Source organism: Macaca thibetana, chromosome 7 (assembly GCF_024542745.1).
Source record: "Macaca thibetana thibetana isolate TM-01 chromosome 7, ASM2454274v1, whole genome shotgun sequence".
NCBI lineage: Eukaryota > Metazoa > Chordata > Mammalia > Primates > Cercopithecidae > Macaca > Macaca thibetana.
Window position 1 is genome coordinate 16,442,105 of NC_065584.1, and position 17,726 is coordinate 16,459,830.

At 49.0% G+C, this 17,726-nt stretch overlaps 1 protein-coding gene across 7 annotated transcripts in view; it reads right to left on the reverse strand.

Annotated features, from left to right (window-relative positions):
- The window catches only part of DGLUCY (D-glutamate cyclase), a 162,575-nt gene that overhangs the window by 43,491 nt on the left and 101,358 nt on the right, over nt 1–17,726 (reverse strand). For 6 of the 7 annotated variants that reach the window (XM_050799063.1, XM_050799066.1, XM_050799064.1 and 3 more), the window contains 5 exons: nt 17,486–17,617; nt 11,470–11,623; nt 8,331–8,529; nt 5,040–5,190; nt 2,530–2,652 (listed from right to left, as the gene is read on the reverse strand). In XM_050799063.1, the coding sequence (XP_050655020.1) occupies nt 2,530–2,652; nt 5,040–5,190; nt 8,331–8,529; nt 11,470–11,623; nt 17,486–17,617 (759 nt within the window). Of the gene's footprint in view, nt 1–2,529; nt 2,653–4,832; nt 4,922–5,035; nt 5,191–8,330; nt 8,530–11,469; nt 11,624–17,485; nt 17,618–17,726 lie in introns of all 7 variants that reach the window. The other variant, XM_050799069.1, reaches the window with a different exon arrangement.

Here is a 17,726-nt window from a genome sequence, read left to right on the forward strand (position 1 = left end):
GTCACTCCAAAGCCAGCTACACGTCAGAACAGTCAGCTCAGAGCATGACACAGTTTTGTCCCCATCAGTTGTGAGGTCTGCAGCAAATAATATATTGCTAATCGAAGTTTAAATATTGAAGTTCAAGGTAGGCATGGTGGCTCATGACTATAATCCCAGCACTTTGGGAGGCTGAGGTGGGAGGATCGCTTGAGCCCAGGAGTTCAAGACCAGCCTGGGCAACACAGTGAGACTCCATCTCTATGGTGCATGCCTGATGCCTATAGTCCCAGCTACTCCAGAGGCTAAGGTGGGAGGATCACTTGAGTCTAGGAGGTCAAGGCTACAGTGCGCTGTGATCGTGCCACTGCATTCAGCCTGGGTGACAGAGTGAGACCTTGTCTCAAAAAAAAAAGGAAGTTTGAGAATGATTCAAGGTTTTCAAGGTTGTCCTTGTCTGATGTCATTTGTTCTCATCTATGATCAACTGTGCTATTGCTGTCAGAATTAAAGGGCTGGAACATGCTGGGGTGCCCATGGCAGTGAGATCTCCTCTGCAGGGCACCTGCCAAGGCTGATGGTGGGAAAGTGGTGAGGCCAGTGGGCTGGCGGACGTTTACTAAACGTGAGTGTATGTGTCTACACACTGCCCACACACACACTCAGAAAAGACCATGAGCGCCCAGAGGACTCCATCCTGTCTCACGGAGCACTGTAGTCCCGAGGCCTGGGTGCATGCCTGGCACACAGCACGTTCTCAACACATGTACTTAAATAAACGAACGAATGGAATCCTGTAGATCTTGGCAGCCATGCCTCTTCACCACATTAGGGATGATCTTTCCCTCGCATGAGGCCATTCTGATAGCTGAACTCTCATGAATGCTTTCAAAATAAATTAAAATAACACTAGATTCTATGCTTACAGTGCAAGTGTGGCTGGCCTGGCCAGAATTTTCCAGTGTCCATGACCATGGTCTGCAATGGCTGTTATTTTTCATGTTTCTGTCCCCTTCCTATCGTACTGTGAGCTAGGGAGGGCGCCCTCGTGTGTCTCTTCATTGTAATATCACCTAGGCTTTGGAAAAAATGTACTGCTGCAGGCCTTGTTTATAATCACCTTGCAAATACCATGGGAAATTACTTGTTTAGTTACATTTCTTGGCTTCACCTTTGTTTTCAAGGCCCCATCAATCTCCAAAATGTCTCAAAAAGCCAAGCTAAAGGTTAGTTTTCCTGCTAGAATGGGCTGGGATGCTTCGGCAGATAAAAATATATGTTTAATTAAAACGGCTGAAGTAGTGGCTCCTGCCTGTTATCCCTATGACTCAGGAGGCCGGGGCAGGAGAATCATTTGAGCCCAGGACTTTGAGACCAGCCTGGACATTGTAGCAAGATCCCATCTCTACAAAAAAATTCTAAAAATTGGTTTGGTATGATGGCGTATGCCTGTAGTCTCAGCTACCTGGGAGGCTGAGATGGGAGGATCACTTGACTGCAGAGGTTTGAGGCTGCAGTGAGCTATGATGATGCCACTGAACTCAAGCCTGGGCAATACAGTGAGGCCCTGTGAAAGAAAGAAAAGAAAAGAAAAGGAGAGAGAGAGAGAGAAAGAAGAAAGAGGAAGGAAAGGAAGGAAGGAAGGAAGGAAAGAAGGAAGGAAGGAAATACATTTAATCAAAACATATTTAAGGCTGGATGCGGTGGTTCATGCCTGTAATCCAAGCACTTTGGGAGGCCAAGGTGGGAGGATCACTTGAGGCCAGGAGTTTGAGACCAGCGTGGCCAACATGGCAAAACTTCGTCTCTACTAAAAATACAAAAATTAGCCAGGTGTGGTGGCATGCACCTGTAATTCCAGCTACTTGGGAGGCTGAGGCATGCCTCCCTCGCTTAAGCCCAGGAGACGGAGGTTGCAGTGAGCCGAGATCATGCCACTGCACTGCAGCCTGGGTGACAGAGTGAGACTGTGTCTCAACAAGACCAAAAAACCAACGACGACAAAAAAATTGAGTTGTAAGACAAAGTGCTCCAGCCCTGGGATTAAAAGAAGGAAACCAGGCCAGGCATGATGACTCACACCTGTAATCCCAGCACTGTGGGAGGCCAAGGTGGGCGGATCACGAGGTCAGGAGATCGAGATCATCCTGGCCAACATGGTGAAACCCTGTCTCTTATAAAAATACAAAAATTAGCTAGGCATGGTGGCACATGCCTGTAATCCCAGCTACTGAGGAGGCTGAGACTGAAGAATCGCTTGAACCAGGGAGTTGGAGGTTGCAGTGAGCCGAGATTGCACCACAGCACTCTAGCCTGGCAACAGAGTGAGACTCTGTCTTAATAAATAGATAAATAAAAATAAATAAATAAATAAATAAATAAAAGAAGGAATCCAGAGAGAGAATCACTGCAGCTATAGGCCTCTGTTTTGTGTTTTGTTTTATGGCTTTATTTTTAAATCATTGTACTGCGAGAATATGCTTTCAAGAACTAGACCCCACTGGGCTCCATCCTAGGGCAGAGCGATTGCCCCAGTATTCCCCAACATACCACAGCTGCTGAGAGCTCCGAGACTGGTCAGTGGAGAAGGCCAGAACACTGGAACCTCCCCTGGGGAACACACCACGGCATCCCCGTAGGCAGGTTTGGAAAGCTCTTTGATTCCCAACAGTTCTGCAGATGGAAAAGGAAAATGTAATTCCCTCAGCAGGCAGCATCCAATTAGAACTGGTTGAGTAGTTTATGGTTCTTTCTCTAAAACAGAAACTCAAATTGCAGGATTATTGTAAATGGTATTTGAGGAAGAGGTGAAGGAGAATAGGGATTGAGGCTTTGACAACTCGGGGTTCTCCATAATTTACAGTCCATGTGGAGTGCTGGTTTCAGAACACAGAATTTCAAACTTCACGGATGATTACTGGAAGGATCCTTGGGTGCGTTGAGCCTAGTACTCTCATTGTGCATGCAGGCTGCTACCAAAGCCAGCCTTGGGGGGTTGACCTTGGTCCAGGCTGGGTCACATCTCATGTACCTAACCTCAGCTGCTTGACTACCAGCAGCAACCTAATCCTGAAGACAGCAAAGATGGATGTGCTGGGCCCAATCCATCCCCACTAATGATAAAACTCCTCAGCAGACACCATCCTGGTGGGCGGCTCTGCAATCACCCTCATGTGATGAAGCTAGCAAGTGCTGACTGCGTTTTCACAAAAGGGTAGGTTCTGTCTAATGTTGTTGGTTATGCAGCTGAGCAAGTTCAGGTATACCAAACTTGGACCCTCATCCAAGGCCCAGTCTCAAACTCTCATCAGGCCCTCTAAGAGGCCTGCACAGCTTCTTGATATTGGCTCTTCATGTTGGATCTATTCACTCACTGTCAGATTGAGTTAATATGCTGGGGATCAATGGATTTCAGCTCAAATTAACATTTGGAACAAAGCCATCTCCTACCCAAATATACCAATGAATAGCAGCCCAGATTAGACGTTGCTTCGAGCTCAAATCTCCGGATAAAGAGCCCTTCTGCCACCCTTGGCTTCCCCCAACCCCAGATTCACTGGAAGTTCATAGGAGCTTTACATTTATCAAAGATCTCCCCAGTGGGTGAGTGTGTAGAGAAAAAAAAAACTCTATCTAAATGGTGTGTTTCCTCTGCTCTCACACCACAATAACAGTCACCAACACAGAAAACTCCTGTGATCAAATTTGTGGGGGTTTCTCCCCACCATCAAGCAGGAGGCACCAGCTGGGTTCCCTCCAATTCCATTCCACCTGGAGATAGCATCAGAACCCACGGGTTGAGGGCTCAGTCCCCAAGGCCACCCCCCTACAGACACCAGTTGCAAGTCTGGTACTGCAGAACTTCTGACCAACTGGCCTCCAGTTTGATTAACCCTCTTTGGGTTTGATGAAACCCAAACTCTTTGAGTTTGATTAATTTGCTGGAGCAGCTCGCAGACCTTGAGGAAACATTTACTTATGTTTACCAGTTTGTTATTAAGGACATTGCAGGCAGGGTGCGGTGGCCCATACCTGTAATCCCAGCACTTTGGGAGGCCAAGATGGGCAGACCACTTGAGGCCAGGAGTTCAAGACCAGCCTGGCCAAGATGGCGAAACCCCATCTCTACTAAAAGTATAAAAATTAGCCAGACGTGGTAGTGGGCGCCTGTAATCCCAGCTACCTGGGAGGCTGAAGCAGGAGAATCACTTGAACCCAGGAGATGGAGGTTGCAGTAAGCTGAGATTGTAACACTGAACTCCAGCCTGGGCGACAGAGGGAAACTGTGTCTCAACAATAAATAAAATAAAATAAAAGGATATTGCAAAGGATACAGATAAAGAGATGCCCAGGGCGAGGTGTAGGGGAAGGAGTGTGGAGCTTCCGTGCCCTCCCTGGGCACCACCCTCTAGGAACCTACATGTGTTCAGCTATGTAGAAGCTCGCTGAAGCCTATCCTCTTGGGGTTTTACGGAGGCTTCATTACATGAGCATGATTGATTAAACCATCAGCCGTGGGTAATCAGCTTGACCTTCAGCCCCTCTTTCCTCCCTGGAGGTTGGGGGGAGGGGTGGAGCTGAAAGTCCCAACCCTCTAATCCTACCTTAGTCTTTCTGGTGACCAGCCCCACCCTGAACCTATCAGACAAAATATAGCATTTTGGAAGTTCCAAGAATTTTAGGAGCTATGAGCCAGGAATTGTGGACAAAACCCAATATATATTCATTTTTTATATATATATATATATATATTTTTTTTCCTATATATATTAAGCCTCCGTAAAAACCCAAGAGGATATGATATATCTAAACTTACACCACAGTGAGACTGGCTATTCTGCCAAGGGTGGCACCTTTAAACCTGAGGGGCATCTGTAAGCCCAGCCCCGAGACAGCTGCCGGAGCCTTTGAGCCTTGTTCAGGGCTTTGCCCCTGGAGACCCCTGGTAAAAAGAAAGACAAGCCGTGGGAGCTCAGGAGCATGGCAAGCTCTTGTCTGCTCCTCAGGCCCAACTCCAAGAGAGGCTGTCAGGATCATGGGCAGGAGCGAGAGACACTGACCTGGGTCCCCGATGTGAACAGGTTGCCCCTGCTCACCCCCTAGGGAGCAGCAGGCCCGCACCAGCCTTTCCAGCTTGTCCTTGGGAATGGGCCTCATTGTGACCACCAGAGGGCAGCAGAAGCCAGCATGGGTAACACAAGGCACTGTTGTCTGACCAAAAAAAAAAAAAAAAAAAAAAAAAAAAAAAAAATCAAGTGAAAATGTTAAAAAATGGAATTAGCACAGATCCAAGCTCTGAGCACCAAGAGTTCAAGGCAGCTAAATGAAGGAGGAGTAGCTGTTATAGAAATTAGCTTCTATTTTTATGTGACATAGAGAGGGGGAGTTTGCTGCTAATTACTGGTTTAAAATAGGGAATCTTAACTTTTTGTGTGCCACGGACCCCTTTGGTAGACTAGAACAGCTGTGGACCCCTGGTCAAAGTAATGCTTTTAACTGTATACAAGAAAATGCACAGGATTCCAAAGGAAACCAATTATCCTGCAAGCACAGTTATCAAGTAATAGAAAAATGTGGCCAGGCACGGTGGCTCACAGCTGTAATCCCAGCACTTGGGAGGCCGAGGTGGGCAGATCACGAGGTCAGGAGTTCGAGACCAGCCTGGCCAGCATGGTGAAACCCCGTCTCTACCAAAAACACAAAAGTTCGCCAGGCATAGTGGCACGCATCTGTAGTCCCAGCTACTCAGGAGGCTGAGGCAGGAGAATTGCTTGAACCCAGGAGGCAGAGGTTGCAGTGAGCCGAGATCACACCACTGCACTCCAGCCTGGGTGACAGAGCAAGACTCCATCTCAAAGAAAAAAAAAAAAAAGGAAAAATGTGAGACAATATGCATGCTTCCTCAGTAGCAGCCTAAGAAACAAGATGCCAGTTTGACCATCATTGTAACTTTGAAGTAGTGATCAGCATATAGGCTATTTTTGAGACATCAGAAGAACTCTAATGTGATATGAAGATATCTGTGGTTTCCGTTGCCAGCCATGAAGTCACAGGGTCTGCTGATACGACAGCCGTTTGCTGCCTACATTCATAATTGAAGGAAATGCTAAATGTGGGTTGAGGTTATGAAAATAAAAATGAGGCTGGGCACAGTGGTCCGTGTCTGTAATACCAGCACTTTGGGAGGCCAAGAAGGTTGGATCGCTTGAGCCCAGAAGTTCAAGACCAGCCTGGACAATACAGCGAAACCCCATCTCTACCAAAAAAACAAACAAACAAACAGAAAAAAACCCCATAAATTAGCTGGGTATGCTGGCGCATGCCTGTAGTCCCAGCTATTCAGGAGGCTGAAATGGGAGGATCTCTTGAGCCCAGGAGGTTGAGGCTGCATTGAGCTGTGATTGTGTCACTGCTCCACTCCAGCCTGAGCAACTGAGCAAGGACTGTCAAAAATAAAATAAAATAAAGAAGGGAGAGAGAGAGGGAGGGAGGGAGGGAGGGAGGGAGGGACAGAGGGAAAAGAAAAACATACTTTTTTTTCTATCCAATATCATGGAGGCTCTGAATTTCTCCAGGGACTGCAAGGGTCGTGGACCACAGGTAAACAGCCTCTGGTGAATCAGGGGCAGAGGGAGGCAACGGAGAACATCACAGTAGGAGCTGATGTCCACTCTGCCTTCTGAATCCACACCAGCGACAAGCCTGTCCCCAGACCCCAGGGAGCATGGCCTGGTTCCTCCTGCCTTAACAGATGTTGCCTGCTTTGATCGGTGTGACTTTCATTGGTGTTTCGCTTCCCTACCCCACCTTCTGAATGGTTTCTGGTGCCTGCAATAGAGCTTATGAAAGATTTAGGACATGGCCAGGACTGTAATCCACTGTGAAGTCTTGGCCACCACCTAAAGAGCTTGCTATCACCACCCTGGCGGCAGCAGGATGGAACCTCAGGGTGCCTGCCAGCAGTGTCTGCATAATAGCACCCAGGAGAGGGGACGTGCTGGAGCCACTGGCAGACCCAGGCAGTGCTCCCCAAGGCTGAGACACATTCCGTCTGGGGGTGGCCAGTGGAATCCCAGATGGCTGCCTGGCCATCTCTCCCTGGAGCCCACGGGCAGAGGGGTCGATATTAGACTGAAAGTTATTTGATAAGCATCGGGGTCAGTGAGGCCGTGTTGAGCACTTACTATGGGCACTTACTTGTACCTTTGTAGGCAACAAATAGCTTCCATATCAGCAGACCCCGTGACTGCAAAGCATCATTTAGTTGTCACATCTCTGCTACTGACATTGTACAGATGGGAGCCAGGAGTTCTGGGTTCCCATCGAGCTTTGGGACTTGGGCAAGTCCTTTTCTCTCTTTAGACCTCGGTTTCCTCATCTAAAATGAGAATCTGCATGTGGAGCCATGGCGCCCTCTCAGCTCCCACCTCCTACAAAGAGCGGTGTGTTCCAGAGCCAGAGCCTGCCGTGGGTGCCCGCCAGCCGCTGGGGTCCCATCCCCACCCTTCCCTAGCTTCAAGGGAACCGCTCGGGCACACACTTCACCCATGAGGGCAGCACAGACTATGGGTAGCTTTGTTTCTGATCAGAGGCAGCTGGGGCCTCTCTGGCAGGAGCCCAAACCAAGACATTTTAATAAATGTCCCAGAGTCCAAGACAAAATCTCTGATCCAAGTCCTCCATAAATAAAGAAACCTGGAGCCTGGCTGTTTATGCTGGCTGACCACCGCTGGAGCACAGTGAACTCTCAGACTTCACCAACAGATGTCCAGGAAGGGTCTGTGGAACCAGGGAATCGAGTGCACTCACCTTGACAAGTAAGGGCTGGAAGAGGCACAGCAGGCACGTCCCAGAGAGGCTGGCTGTGCTGTGTTTGTGACTGCCAAAGGCAACCTCCGGCCAGGAACATGACCCGGCTTTCTGGACAGAGACCTAACCCAGGAGGAACTGCCTGGCCGAGGCTCTGCCACAAATCCCTGGGTATTGACAGAGCCAGGCTCATTCCCCGTGGCTGAGGCTCACCCGAGCCAGGGAGGATTCATAAAAATCTTGCTGAGGTGCCTGAAGTTAAAGGAGCCAGAGAAATCCCAAGCGGGTTTGGTTTACGGCACTGAACCACGAAGAAGGACCACACTGGGTGCTCACAGCGGTCCCAGAGGTGCGTGGGACCAAAGCTGGCTCAAAGAGATCGATCATTTCTCCTGGGCTGCACAGCTAGAAAGTGGCTGAGCTGGGGCTGGAGCTTAGGTTTTCTACCTCCCGTGCCCGTGTTCTCTCTGCCCCAGGAAGATGTAAGTTGATCTGCATTTTCAGGCCATTCTGCCCTTGTGGGTTGTGGGCTGTGTCCCTACCTTGTATGCAGCCGCCTGGCTGTGACCTGCTGGGTCTCTTCTGGGGAGCCCTGCTTTCTCCAAGGCCTCCTCCAGGGAGAAGCTGCAGCCCAAGAGGAAGGCCACCATGTCCTTCAGCTGCTCTGAGTACCGCTCCAGCGAAGCCAGGCTGCCGGTGCAGGCACCGAACTCGTATTTCCAGAACTGGGGACGGTCCATCCTGTAGACACAAGGGGAAAGCTGGCAGGGCCCCAGACCCTCACTGTGGCCCCTGATACTACACTATAGAAGGACTGTGGAGAGAGAAGAGGATGTCTAGTGCTGAAATTTCCAGCCCTGGCACCTGGGTAGGGAGCATAGTTTTCAGCAGGGGGCCTTGTTGGCATCCTTCAAACGTCCTCAGATCAGAAACGATTAAATCAGCATGTATAGAGCACACCCCCACCTCCCACCCAGTGTGTCTCCTATACCCGCAATCCAAGACAAGCCAAACCACCAAGAAAAGCAAATGGTGGCCGGGAACAGTGGCTCATGCCTGTAATCCCAGCACTTTGGGAGTCCGAGGCGGGAAGGTCACTTGAGCTCTGGAGTTCAAGACGAGACTGGGCAACATGGTGAAACCCCGTCTATACTAAAAATACAAAAATTAGCCAGGCACGGTGGCACACAGCTGCACATCCCAGCTACTCAGGAGGCTGAGGCAGGAGAATCGCTTGAAACTGGGAGGTGGAGGTTGCAGTAAGCCGAGATCGCGCCACTGCACTCCAACCTGGGCAACAGAGTGAGACTGTCTCAAAAAAAAAAGAAGAAAAGTAAATGGTGCCCTCTCTGCTATGGAGATAGGGCCAGTAGCCCAAGGGGACAGACAACATGTGTCTTGGGGAACGTCTCAGTGCCAGCAGTGGGTGACGCCTTTCTCTTCCCTTAGAGGAAACTCTTCTGTAGGGCTCAAAGCCTTCTTTGGTTACAAGCTTATTCTTTACTCACTCCAAACTCTTTTACTGAGCCATGCCTCCATGTCAGGCACATGCTAGGTGATGGGGCTAGAGTAATGGAGGACACCATCCCAGTCTTTTTTTTTTTTTTTTTTTAATGTTTTTTTGATTTTTTGAGATGGAGTCTCGCTCTGTAGCCCAGCCTGGAGTGCAATGGCGTGATCTTGGCTCACTGCAACCTCCGCCTCCCAGGTTCAAGTGATTCTCCCACCTCAGCCTCCCGAGTAGCTGAGATTATAGGCCCGCGCCACCATGCCTGGCTAATTTTTGTATTTTTAGTAGAGACAGGGTTTCACCATGTTGGCCATGCTGGTCTCGAATTCCTCATCTCAGGTGATCTGCCCTCCTTGGCCTTCCAAAGTGCTGGGATTAGAGGCGTGAGCCACCGTGCCTGGCCCATCCCAGTGTTTAAAGAGCTCATAATCCTACATTGATAGGTGAGACTTCATTGAAAACAGATACTGGCAATACACAGCAGTGAATGTCAACAGTCTGGGTAGCGTGACACAGAGAAGGGGGAAATCAATTCTCTTCCACAAAGGAGTTAGGTGCTGGGTCTTGAGGCATGAATAGGAGTTTGCTAGTTGGGCAAGGAAGAAGGCACACCCAGGCAGAGGAAGCGGCACGTGGAAGCCCACTGGGCGATCTGCTCTAGGAGTCTCCAAGCTGGCAGCACAGGAGGCACCAGGGAAAAATGTAAAGGCACAATCGTGGACCCAGATGGGGTCTCCAAAGGACCTTCCCATCCTAAAATGATCATGACAGAAAGTTCCTGGGGAGCTTTCTGTCTTGGGAGCTGGTTGGGGATGACTGGAGTGTCAGGGGTCAGGGGAGAAACTGAGCTGGGACCAGGTCACCATGGATCTTGAGATCAGGCTGAGGTCCAAGCCATAAGAAGATGCTGACGAATTTTATTTTATTTTATATATATATATATATATATATATATATTTTTTTTTTTTTTTTGAGACAGGGTCTTGCGCTGTTGCCCAGGCTGGAGTGCAGTGACATGATCTCAGCTCACTGCAACCTCAACCTCCGGGTCTCAAGCGATCCTCCTCAGCCTCCCGAGTAGCTGGGACCACAGGTGTGCACCGCTATGCCCGGTTAATTTTTTAAAAAAATTTTGGGCCGGGCGCGGTGGCTCAAGGCTGTAATCCCAGCACTTTGGGAGGCCGAGACGCGCGGATCACGAGGTCAGGAGATCGAGACCATCCTGGCTAACACGGTGAAACCCCGTCTCTACTAAAAAATACAAAAAACTAGCCGGGCGAGGTGGCGGGCGCCTGTAGTCCCAGCTACTCGGGAGGTTGAGGCAGGAGAATGGCGTGAACCCGGGAGGCGGAGCTTGCAGTGAGCTGAGATCCGGCCACTGCACTCCAGCCTGGGCGACAGAGCGAGACTCTGTCTCAAAAAATAAATAAATAAATAAATAAAATTTTGTAGAGACCAGGTCTTCCCTATGTTGCCCAGGCTGGTCTCAAACTCCTGGGCTCAAGCCATCCTCCTGCCTCAGCCTCCCAAAGTACTGGGATTATAGGCATGAACCACGGCACCCAGTCTGAAGGGGTTTTAAGAAGATAGCCACATGATCCGGTTTAGCATTAGAAAAAGTCACTCTGCTAGGAGAGCAGACGATGACAGGGTAGGGGAAAGAAGGATGAGACTCGGGCTAGGCCAGGGAAGATGCCAGTCTGTGCTGGTGCCATACGAAAGGTAGACTTGCGGGAGAGGTACACCGACCCAGAATCAGTGGAGCCATTTGCTAGATAGGTTCTAGTTTAAAAGCCTGGGAGAATAGACACAAAATCTGTCTCTGGGTCCTGGTAATGCAAGTATTTTTTATTTTCTTCCTAATCCTGTGCAGGCGGGTTTCTGGCTTGGGCGATGAAGTGGACAGATGGTGGAGTCAGTGGGATTTCTCCAGGGCTGGACTTTCTCCATGATCCCACAGATCTTAGCCAGCGCAGGGGCCAGGTGATGGGGAAGGGGTCAGAACAGTGGGGAGGGCAGCTCGTTCCTGAGCAACAGTCATGAGTGAGGTTCTGTGCCAGGCACTGTGAAGGTCCCTGAGGTTGGACAGAGAGGTCCCGGATAACAGAGACACCTGGCTACAGCACCTGGACACTCCCAAGCTTTAACTCACAGTAACCCAAGCTTTTTACCTGGTCTCTGAGACAGCACCTTGAGCGGGCAGCATCCACTTTTCTGGCTCACTCTGGCCCAGCAGGGGCAGAGGACCAGTGTTGGCCTGGCAGAATCTTTCAAACGCTGGAGCAAGGGACCTGGGCAGGACCACCAGGCTGGCTGGTCGGAGCTCTGGGTATGGCGGGAGAAGGGGAAAATGTATAGTCAGCTGTTTATTGGCAGACACTTTCTGATTTTTTTTTTTTTTTTGAGGCGGAGTTTCACGCTTGTTGCCCAGGCTGGAGTGCAATGGTACAATCTTGGCTCACTGCAACCTCCACCTCCTGGGTTCAAGCAATTCTCCTGCCTCAGCCCCCTGAGTAGCTGGGAACACAGGCATCTGCCACCACACCCAGCTCATTGTTTGTATTTTTAGTACAGACTAAAAATACACATAGGATATTTGCTGGCCCATGTTGGGCCAACTGGTCCATGTTGGCCAGGCTGGTCTTGAACCCCTGACCTCAGGTGATCCACCCGCCTCGGCCTCCCAAAGTGCTGGGATTACAGGCATGAGCCATTGCGCCTGGCCCCTTTCTGATTTTTTTAAAGTGACAAGGTCTTGCTATGTTGCTCAGGCTGGCCTTGAATTCCTGGGCTCAAGTGACCCTCCCGCTTCAGCCTGCCAAGTAGCTGGAAATACAGGTACACATCACCATACCCAACTTCCAATGGAATTCTTTTTTTTCTTTCTTTTTTTTTTTTTTAGAGACAGAGTCTGGCTTTGTCACCCATGCTGGAGTGCAGTGGCTTAATCTTGGCTCATTGCAAACTCTGCCTCCCGGGTTCAAGTGATTCTCATGCCTCAGCCTCCCAAGTAGCTGGGACCATAGGCATGCACCACTGTGCCCAGCTAATTTTTGTATTTTTAGTAGAGATGGGGTTTCACTACGGTGGCCAGGCTGATCTTAAATGCCTGGGCTCAAGTGATCTGCCTGTCTTGGACTCCCAGAGTGCTGGGCTTACAGGTGTGAGCCACTGCAACAGGCCTAATGTAAATTTTGATTGAAGCATTACCTACACTCAAAAAAGTGTACACCACCCTGCAGGGAAGGACACAGGCCTGGCTGGTTTCGCTACCTGCTAATTGCAGAGCCCCACTCAAAAAAGTGTAGGTAACGCTTCAATCAAACACACACAAACCTACAGCTTGATGAATTGCCATGAAATGAATCCTACTACATGCTGTAGCCTCCTCTGGGGGCAGCCAGCCTTCCTCCGCAATGGAAGTCCTTTGGCTTTGGAGATAAACACACCTGCACTCGAATACTGATCCTGTCTCTGACCAGTTGTGTGACCTTGGGCTGCGGCTTTGCATGTCCTAGCCTCGGCCTCCCCATCTATAAGATGGCAGCAACCATGCCTACCTCCAAGAGACCTCAGGGAGGTAATGTATGTAAGTTATTGAGCACCTCGGTGTTCAGGAAGCAGGGACTAAAGTTACTGTTCAATGAAATCCTGCGTAGATGTTTAAAATTATGGTTACAGAAGAAATATGTAATGATTATGTTAAAAGATGTCTGTGATGTGTCATTAAAGGAACTATACTAGGTAATGAAACAATGTATTGGACAAATTCTCCTTTTTATAAAATCAGTGAGTGAAAGAACTAGAAGGAAAGGGGAGGGAAGAGTGGAAAGGACTGTGTCCTATAATTTGAGTGCCAGCTCAGCCGCAATACAATAGAACACTGGGTAGACATCTAAGGTTTTTGGCTGTAGTCCCTGATGCCCAGATGGCTCTTCTGGACTCACCCAGGGCCTGGGGGAACTCAGCGCCCTGCAGGGAGGGACACAGGCCTGGCTGGTTTTGCTACCTGCTAATTGCAGAGCCCTACGGCCTTGAGCGAACACAGGCAGTTGCCAGGGAGTGGTTACAGCAGGGCTTGGGTAAGACCCAGTGCTGTGCTGGCTTCAGGTCTGGCCCAGCACACTCACAGTGGCGGTGGCTACAGGGGTGCTTGTGTCACTCCACCCCCAGCTTTAGGTGGCTCAAAACAGAGAGAGAGAGACTCTGGGAGAAAGTAAGGGAAGAGAACAAGAGTCTCTGCCTGGTAAACCAGAGAATCCTCCTAGATCTTGTCCAAGACCATCAAAGCCACACCTGTACTGAGGCTGCAAGAATGACAGCGTTACTGGGCTTCAGGTGCCCCCTAAAGCAGAAACAGCTTAGATCACAACACCCAAATCCTTTCAAATAACTGGAAAGCCTTCCCAAAACAGAGGGCTATAAATAAGCCCAGATAGCGAAGACTACAATAAATACCTAACCCTTGAATGCGCAGACACCAAAGAACATCTACTAGAACTAGAAGGAAGGACATTACAAGTTAATGCCTCAGGTGACAGAGCTGTGCATGTTGGTCATTTGCTTCTCTGTGCTTTTCACAATATTCTAAAATTAAGACCATCCTGAAGAAAAACATAATTATGTTCTATCGGGCTGGGTGTGGTGGCTCACACCTGTAATCCCAGCACTTTGGGAGGCCGAGGTTGGCGGATCACCTGAGGTCAGAAGTTCGAGACCAGCCTGGCCAACATGGTGAAACCCCATCTCTACTAAAAATACAAAAATTAGCCAGGTATGGTGGTGCATGCCTGTAATCCCAACTACTTGGGAGGCTGAGATAGGAGAATTGCTTGCACCTGGGAGATGGAGGCTACAGTGAGCTGAGATTATGCCACTGCACTCCAGCCTGGGTGACAGAGTGAGAATCCATCTCCAAAAATAATAATAATAATTATGTTCTACTGGAGAAGTACCCTTGAGGACAATTGCCCTGTCAGATTTGCTGTATCAACCCACGTCCCTTTCTCTCCTGCAATAATCTTGTTGGCGAATATTTACTGAGTGCTTTTTATGTGCCGGACTCCCCATGCCAAGTCATCTGCACATGTAATTATATTTTATAGATGAGGGGAACAAGGCTCAGAGAGATGAAGTGACTTTCCCAGGGTCACACAGCTACTGCACGGCACAGCCGGCATTTAAACCTGGGACGGGTGCCCGTGGAGCTCGCCTCACTTCATCACGGAGTGGCCCCTGCTGGGCTTCAGGCACTGGGTTTCCCTAGGAGGGCAGCGCTGTCCTCCATGGGGACTGGGGAGTGAAACAGATGCAACCATCTGTTGGGAATATCCAGGACCGGCTCCTACTCGAATTGCGGTGCCCAGAGCTCATTATCACAGTCGCCACAGTGCCTGCCAATGCTACAAGCAGACTTTCCAAATGAGGACACGTGAGACACCCCCAGCTGCCGAAAGCCCAAGGAACCTGATGCCGGTCTCAAGCAAGCCCAGCAGGGCTCTGAAAATGATCTGGAGCGAGGTGGGAGGGGATTCAGCTGGCTTAGAGGCCTCCCACTCCCTACTCACCCGCTTCTTACCACCAAAGCCCCTTGTGAGAACAAACTGGATTTTTTTTTTTTTTTTTTTTGAGATGGAGTCTCCCTCTGTTGCCCAGGCTAGAGTACAGTGATGGGATCTGGGCTTACTGCAACCTCCACCTCCAGTTTTCAAGCGATTCCCCTGCCTTAGCTTCCTGAGTAGCTGGGATTACAGGCGCATGCCACCATGCCCGGCTAATGTTTTTGTATTTTTAGTAGAGATGGGGTTTTGCCATGTTGGGCAGACTGATCTTAAACTCCTGACCTTAGGCAGCCCACCCGCTTCGGCCTCCCAAAGTGCTGGGATTACAGGTGTGAGCTACTACAGCCAGCACAAATTGTATTTTTAATACAATAAATCAGGATGGTATGTGCACAAAGCTTCTTTGTTTCCTTTTTTTTTTTTTTTTTTTTTTTTTTTTTCTTGAGACAGAGTTTCGCTCTTGTTTCCCAGGCTGGAGTGCAATGGTGTGACCTCGGCTCACTGCAGCCTCTGCCTCCTGGGTTCAAGTGCTTCTCCTGCCTCAGCTTCCCAAGTAACTGGGACTACAGGCGCATGCCACCATGCTCAGCTAATTTTTGTATTTTTAATAGAGATGGGATTTCTCCACATTGGCCAGGCTGGTCTTGAACTCCTGACCTCAGGTGATCCACCCGCTTTGGCGTCCCAAAGTGTGGGATTACAGGCGTGAGCCATCGCGTCTGGCCCTTTTGTTTCCTTTTTAATTAAATGAACTTTGCAGGGTACTATGTTTTGGTTTTGTTCATCTCCATGGCTGGAGATGAACAGAAAAGTCCCCAGGTTGTCCCCATTAGTAACAGACACAGAATAGAAGCCTGCATGGTCTCTTTCTGGAGAGGATGGTGGACTCTGGAGGCCTCACCTTTTTGGAGGATACTTTATGGTCTGGTGATTTGTGCATCCCCCAGGTGCCTTGGGCTCCATGGAAGGCAGTAACACTTTTCTTTGTAGATAAACTGAGTAATTTCTCTGAGTCCTTTTACCTCAAAATCATTTTTTTTTAACTTAATGACAAGAGAGAGGAAAAAACACCCTTTAACATGTCTAATCGCAGAAGACAGCTCCAAGCTGGAGTTTTCCAGCTGTTTGGTAAAATGAGCTTCTCTACTTGAGGAGCATTTCACAGCAGCAGGAACAGCTCAGGTGCCCCTCCCGACAGTCCCACTGGGAAGGTTCTGCTGCTACTTTCATTGTGTAGGTGAGGCTTAGAAAGGTCGCAGTTTGCTAGTAAGGAGTGAAGCTGGGACTCACACTCAGACTTTCTCCCTCCAGGCTCCAAGGCCCTGGCTGATCCGCTCTGTTGCCTCCCCAGAGTCTTAGCAAGCAGTTGTCAACCTGGGGTTAAGCTGGTGTTCGCTGCTCATATATAATGGGTTGTTGTAGACTAATACCTTGGTGGCGCTCTATGTATATATTAGGTAGTGCAAAAGTAATTGCGATTTTTGCCATTTTTTAAAAAATAAAAGTAATGGCAAAAACTGCAATTACTTTTGCACCAATTTATATAAACTCTGCTCCCCAGTATTCACACCCCATTGTAGCCCCTTCCCCATTGACTCTGGCCTTGGCCGTGTGACTTGCTTTGGCCAATGGGACATTAGTAAGTGTGATGCAAGCAGAGGCTTGGTATGAGTTTGGGCATTAGGACTTATTCTCTTGGAATCTGTCTCATGGCGTACTGAGCTCCCATGTAAAGAAGTTTGGCTATCACTATTGAAGAGGTTTCATGGACAGGAAATGTTCAGCCAGTCTCAGATGTTCCAGCCATCCCACTGGATGCCAGACATGTCAGGAAGAAGCCATCTTGGATGGTCTATCCCCAACAGACACCACATGGAGCAGAAGAGGTGCCCTGCTAAGACCAGCCTTGATTGCAGCATTGTGAGAATTATGGTTTTAAGCCACTAAGTTTAAGAGTGCTTTGTTATTCAGCAGTTAACTCTGTTAGCCCATATATAGCAACAGAGGCCAGGCATGTTAATAAACTAAAGGAAAATGGTCTTGCTCTAGTACTTTAGACAGTGCTGATGGTTTTTCCTTGGGCACTTATACCATAACCAGAAGAGTCTTTTTTAATGTGAAATTTTGCTTGGACTTAGGTCAGTGACAAATTTGGTATCTGTTTTCTCTTGCAGGACCTTTTAGAGCCTTTGGTTTCACTCCCGGAATACAGTAGGAGGATGGGTGCCACCCAGAGAATAAGACCAGTCAAGGGTAGGAAGAATTGGTCTGAATCAAAATCTGATTAAACTACAGTGTAACCTGGGGGCACTTTTCTGGGAAGGGACAACCCTTTTCATCACCTGAGCCCACTGGTGGTTCCCCATATGGGGCTGAGGTGACCAAGCCGAACTGGGTGTCATTAGACCCATCTGATGGGTTTCCACACCTTGAGTCTAATCCAAGGTTCCAGTTTCTTCTGGGAAGTTAAGTAGTGACTGAAGCTAATATTCTGCTCTTACTTTCTGTTTCCTATGCAGAATCTAGAAGTCTCAGGAGTGTGTGGGCCCTACACAGCTGGTATTTCCCAGGAACTTTCTTTTTTTTTTTTTTTTTTTTTTTTTTTTAACTATCTGGCACCACTTACCCCCAGCCATGCTGGATGTATTTCTGATGTTTGGTTTCTTTTGTAGAATCAAACTCCTTAGGGCAGTGGGAAGGCGGGACCTCAGGTGGAGTGTGAAGGGCATTGTGTCACCTTGAATAAGTAGCAGAGAATCTGAGTGAGGGGAGAAAAGGGAACAAATTAGAAAGGGTGGCCCCTGAAGGCAGCAGATTCAGCCTCACATAGCATCACATTCCACATCATATCCCACCCTTTCTTGGCT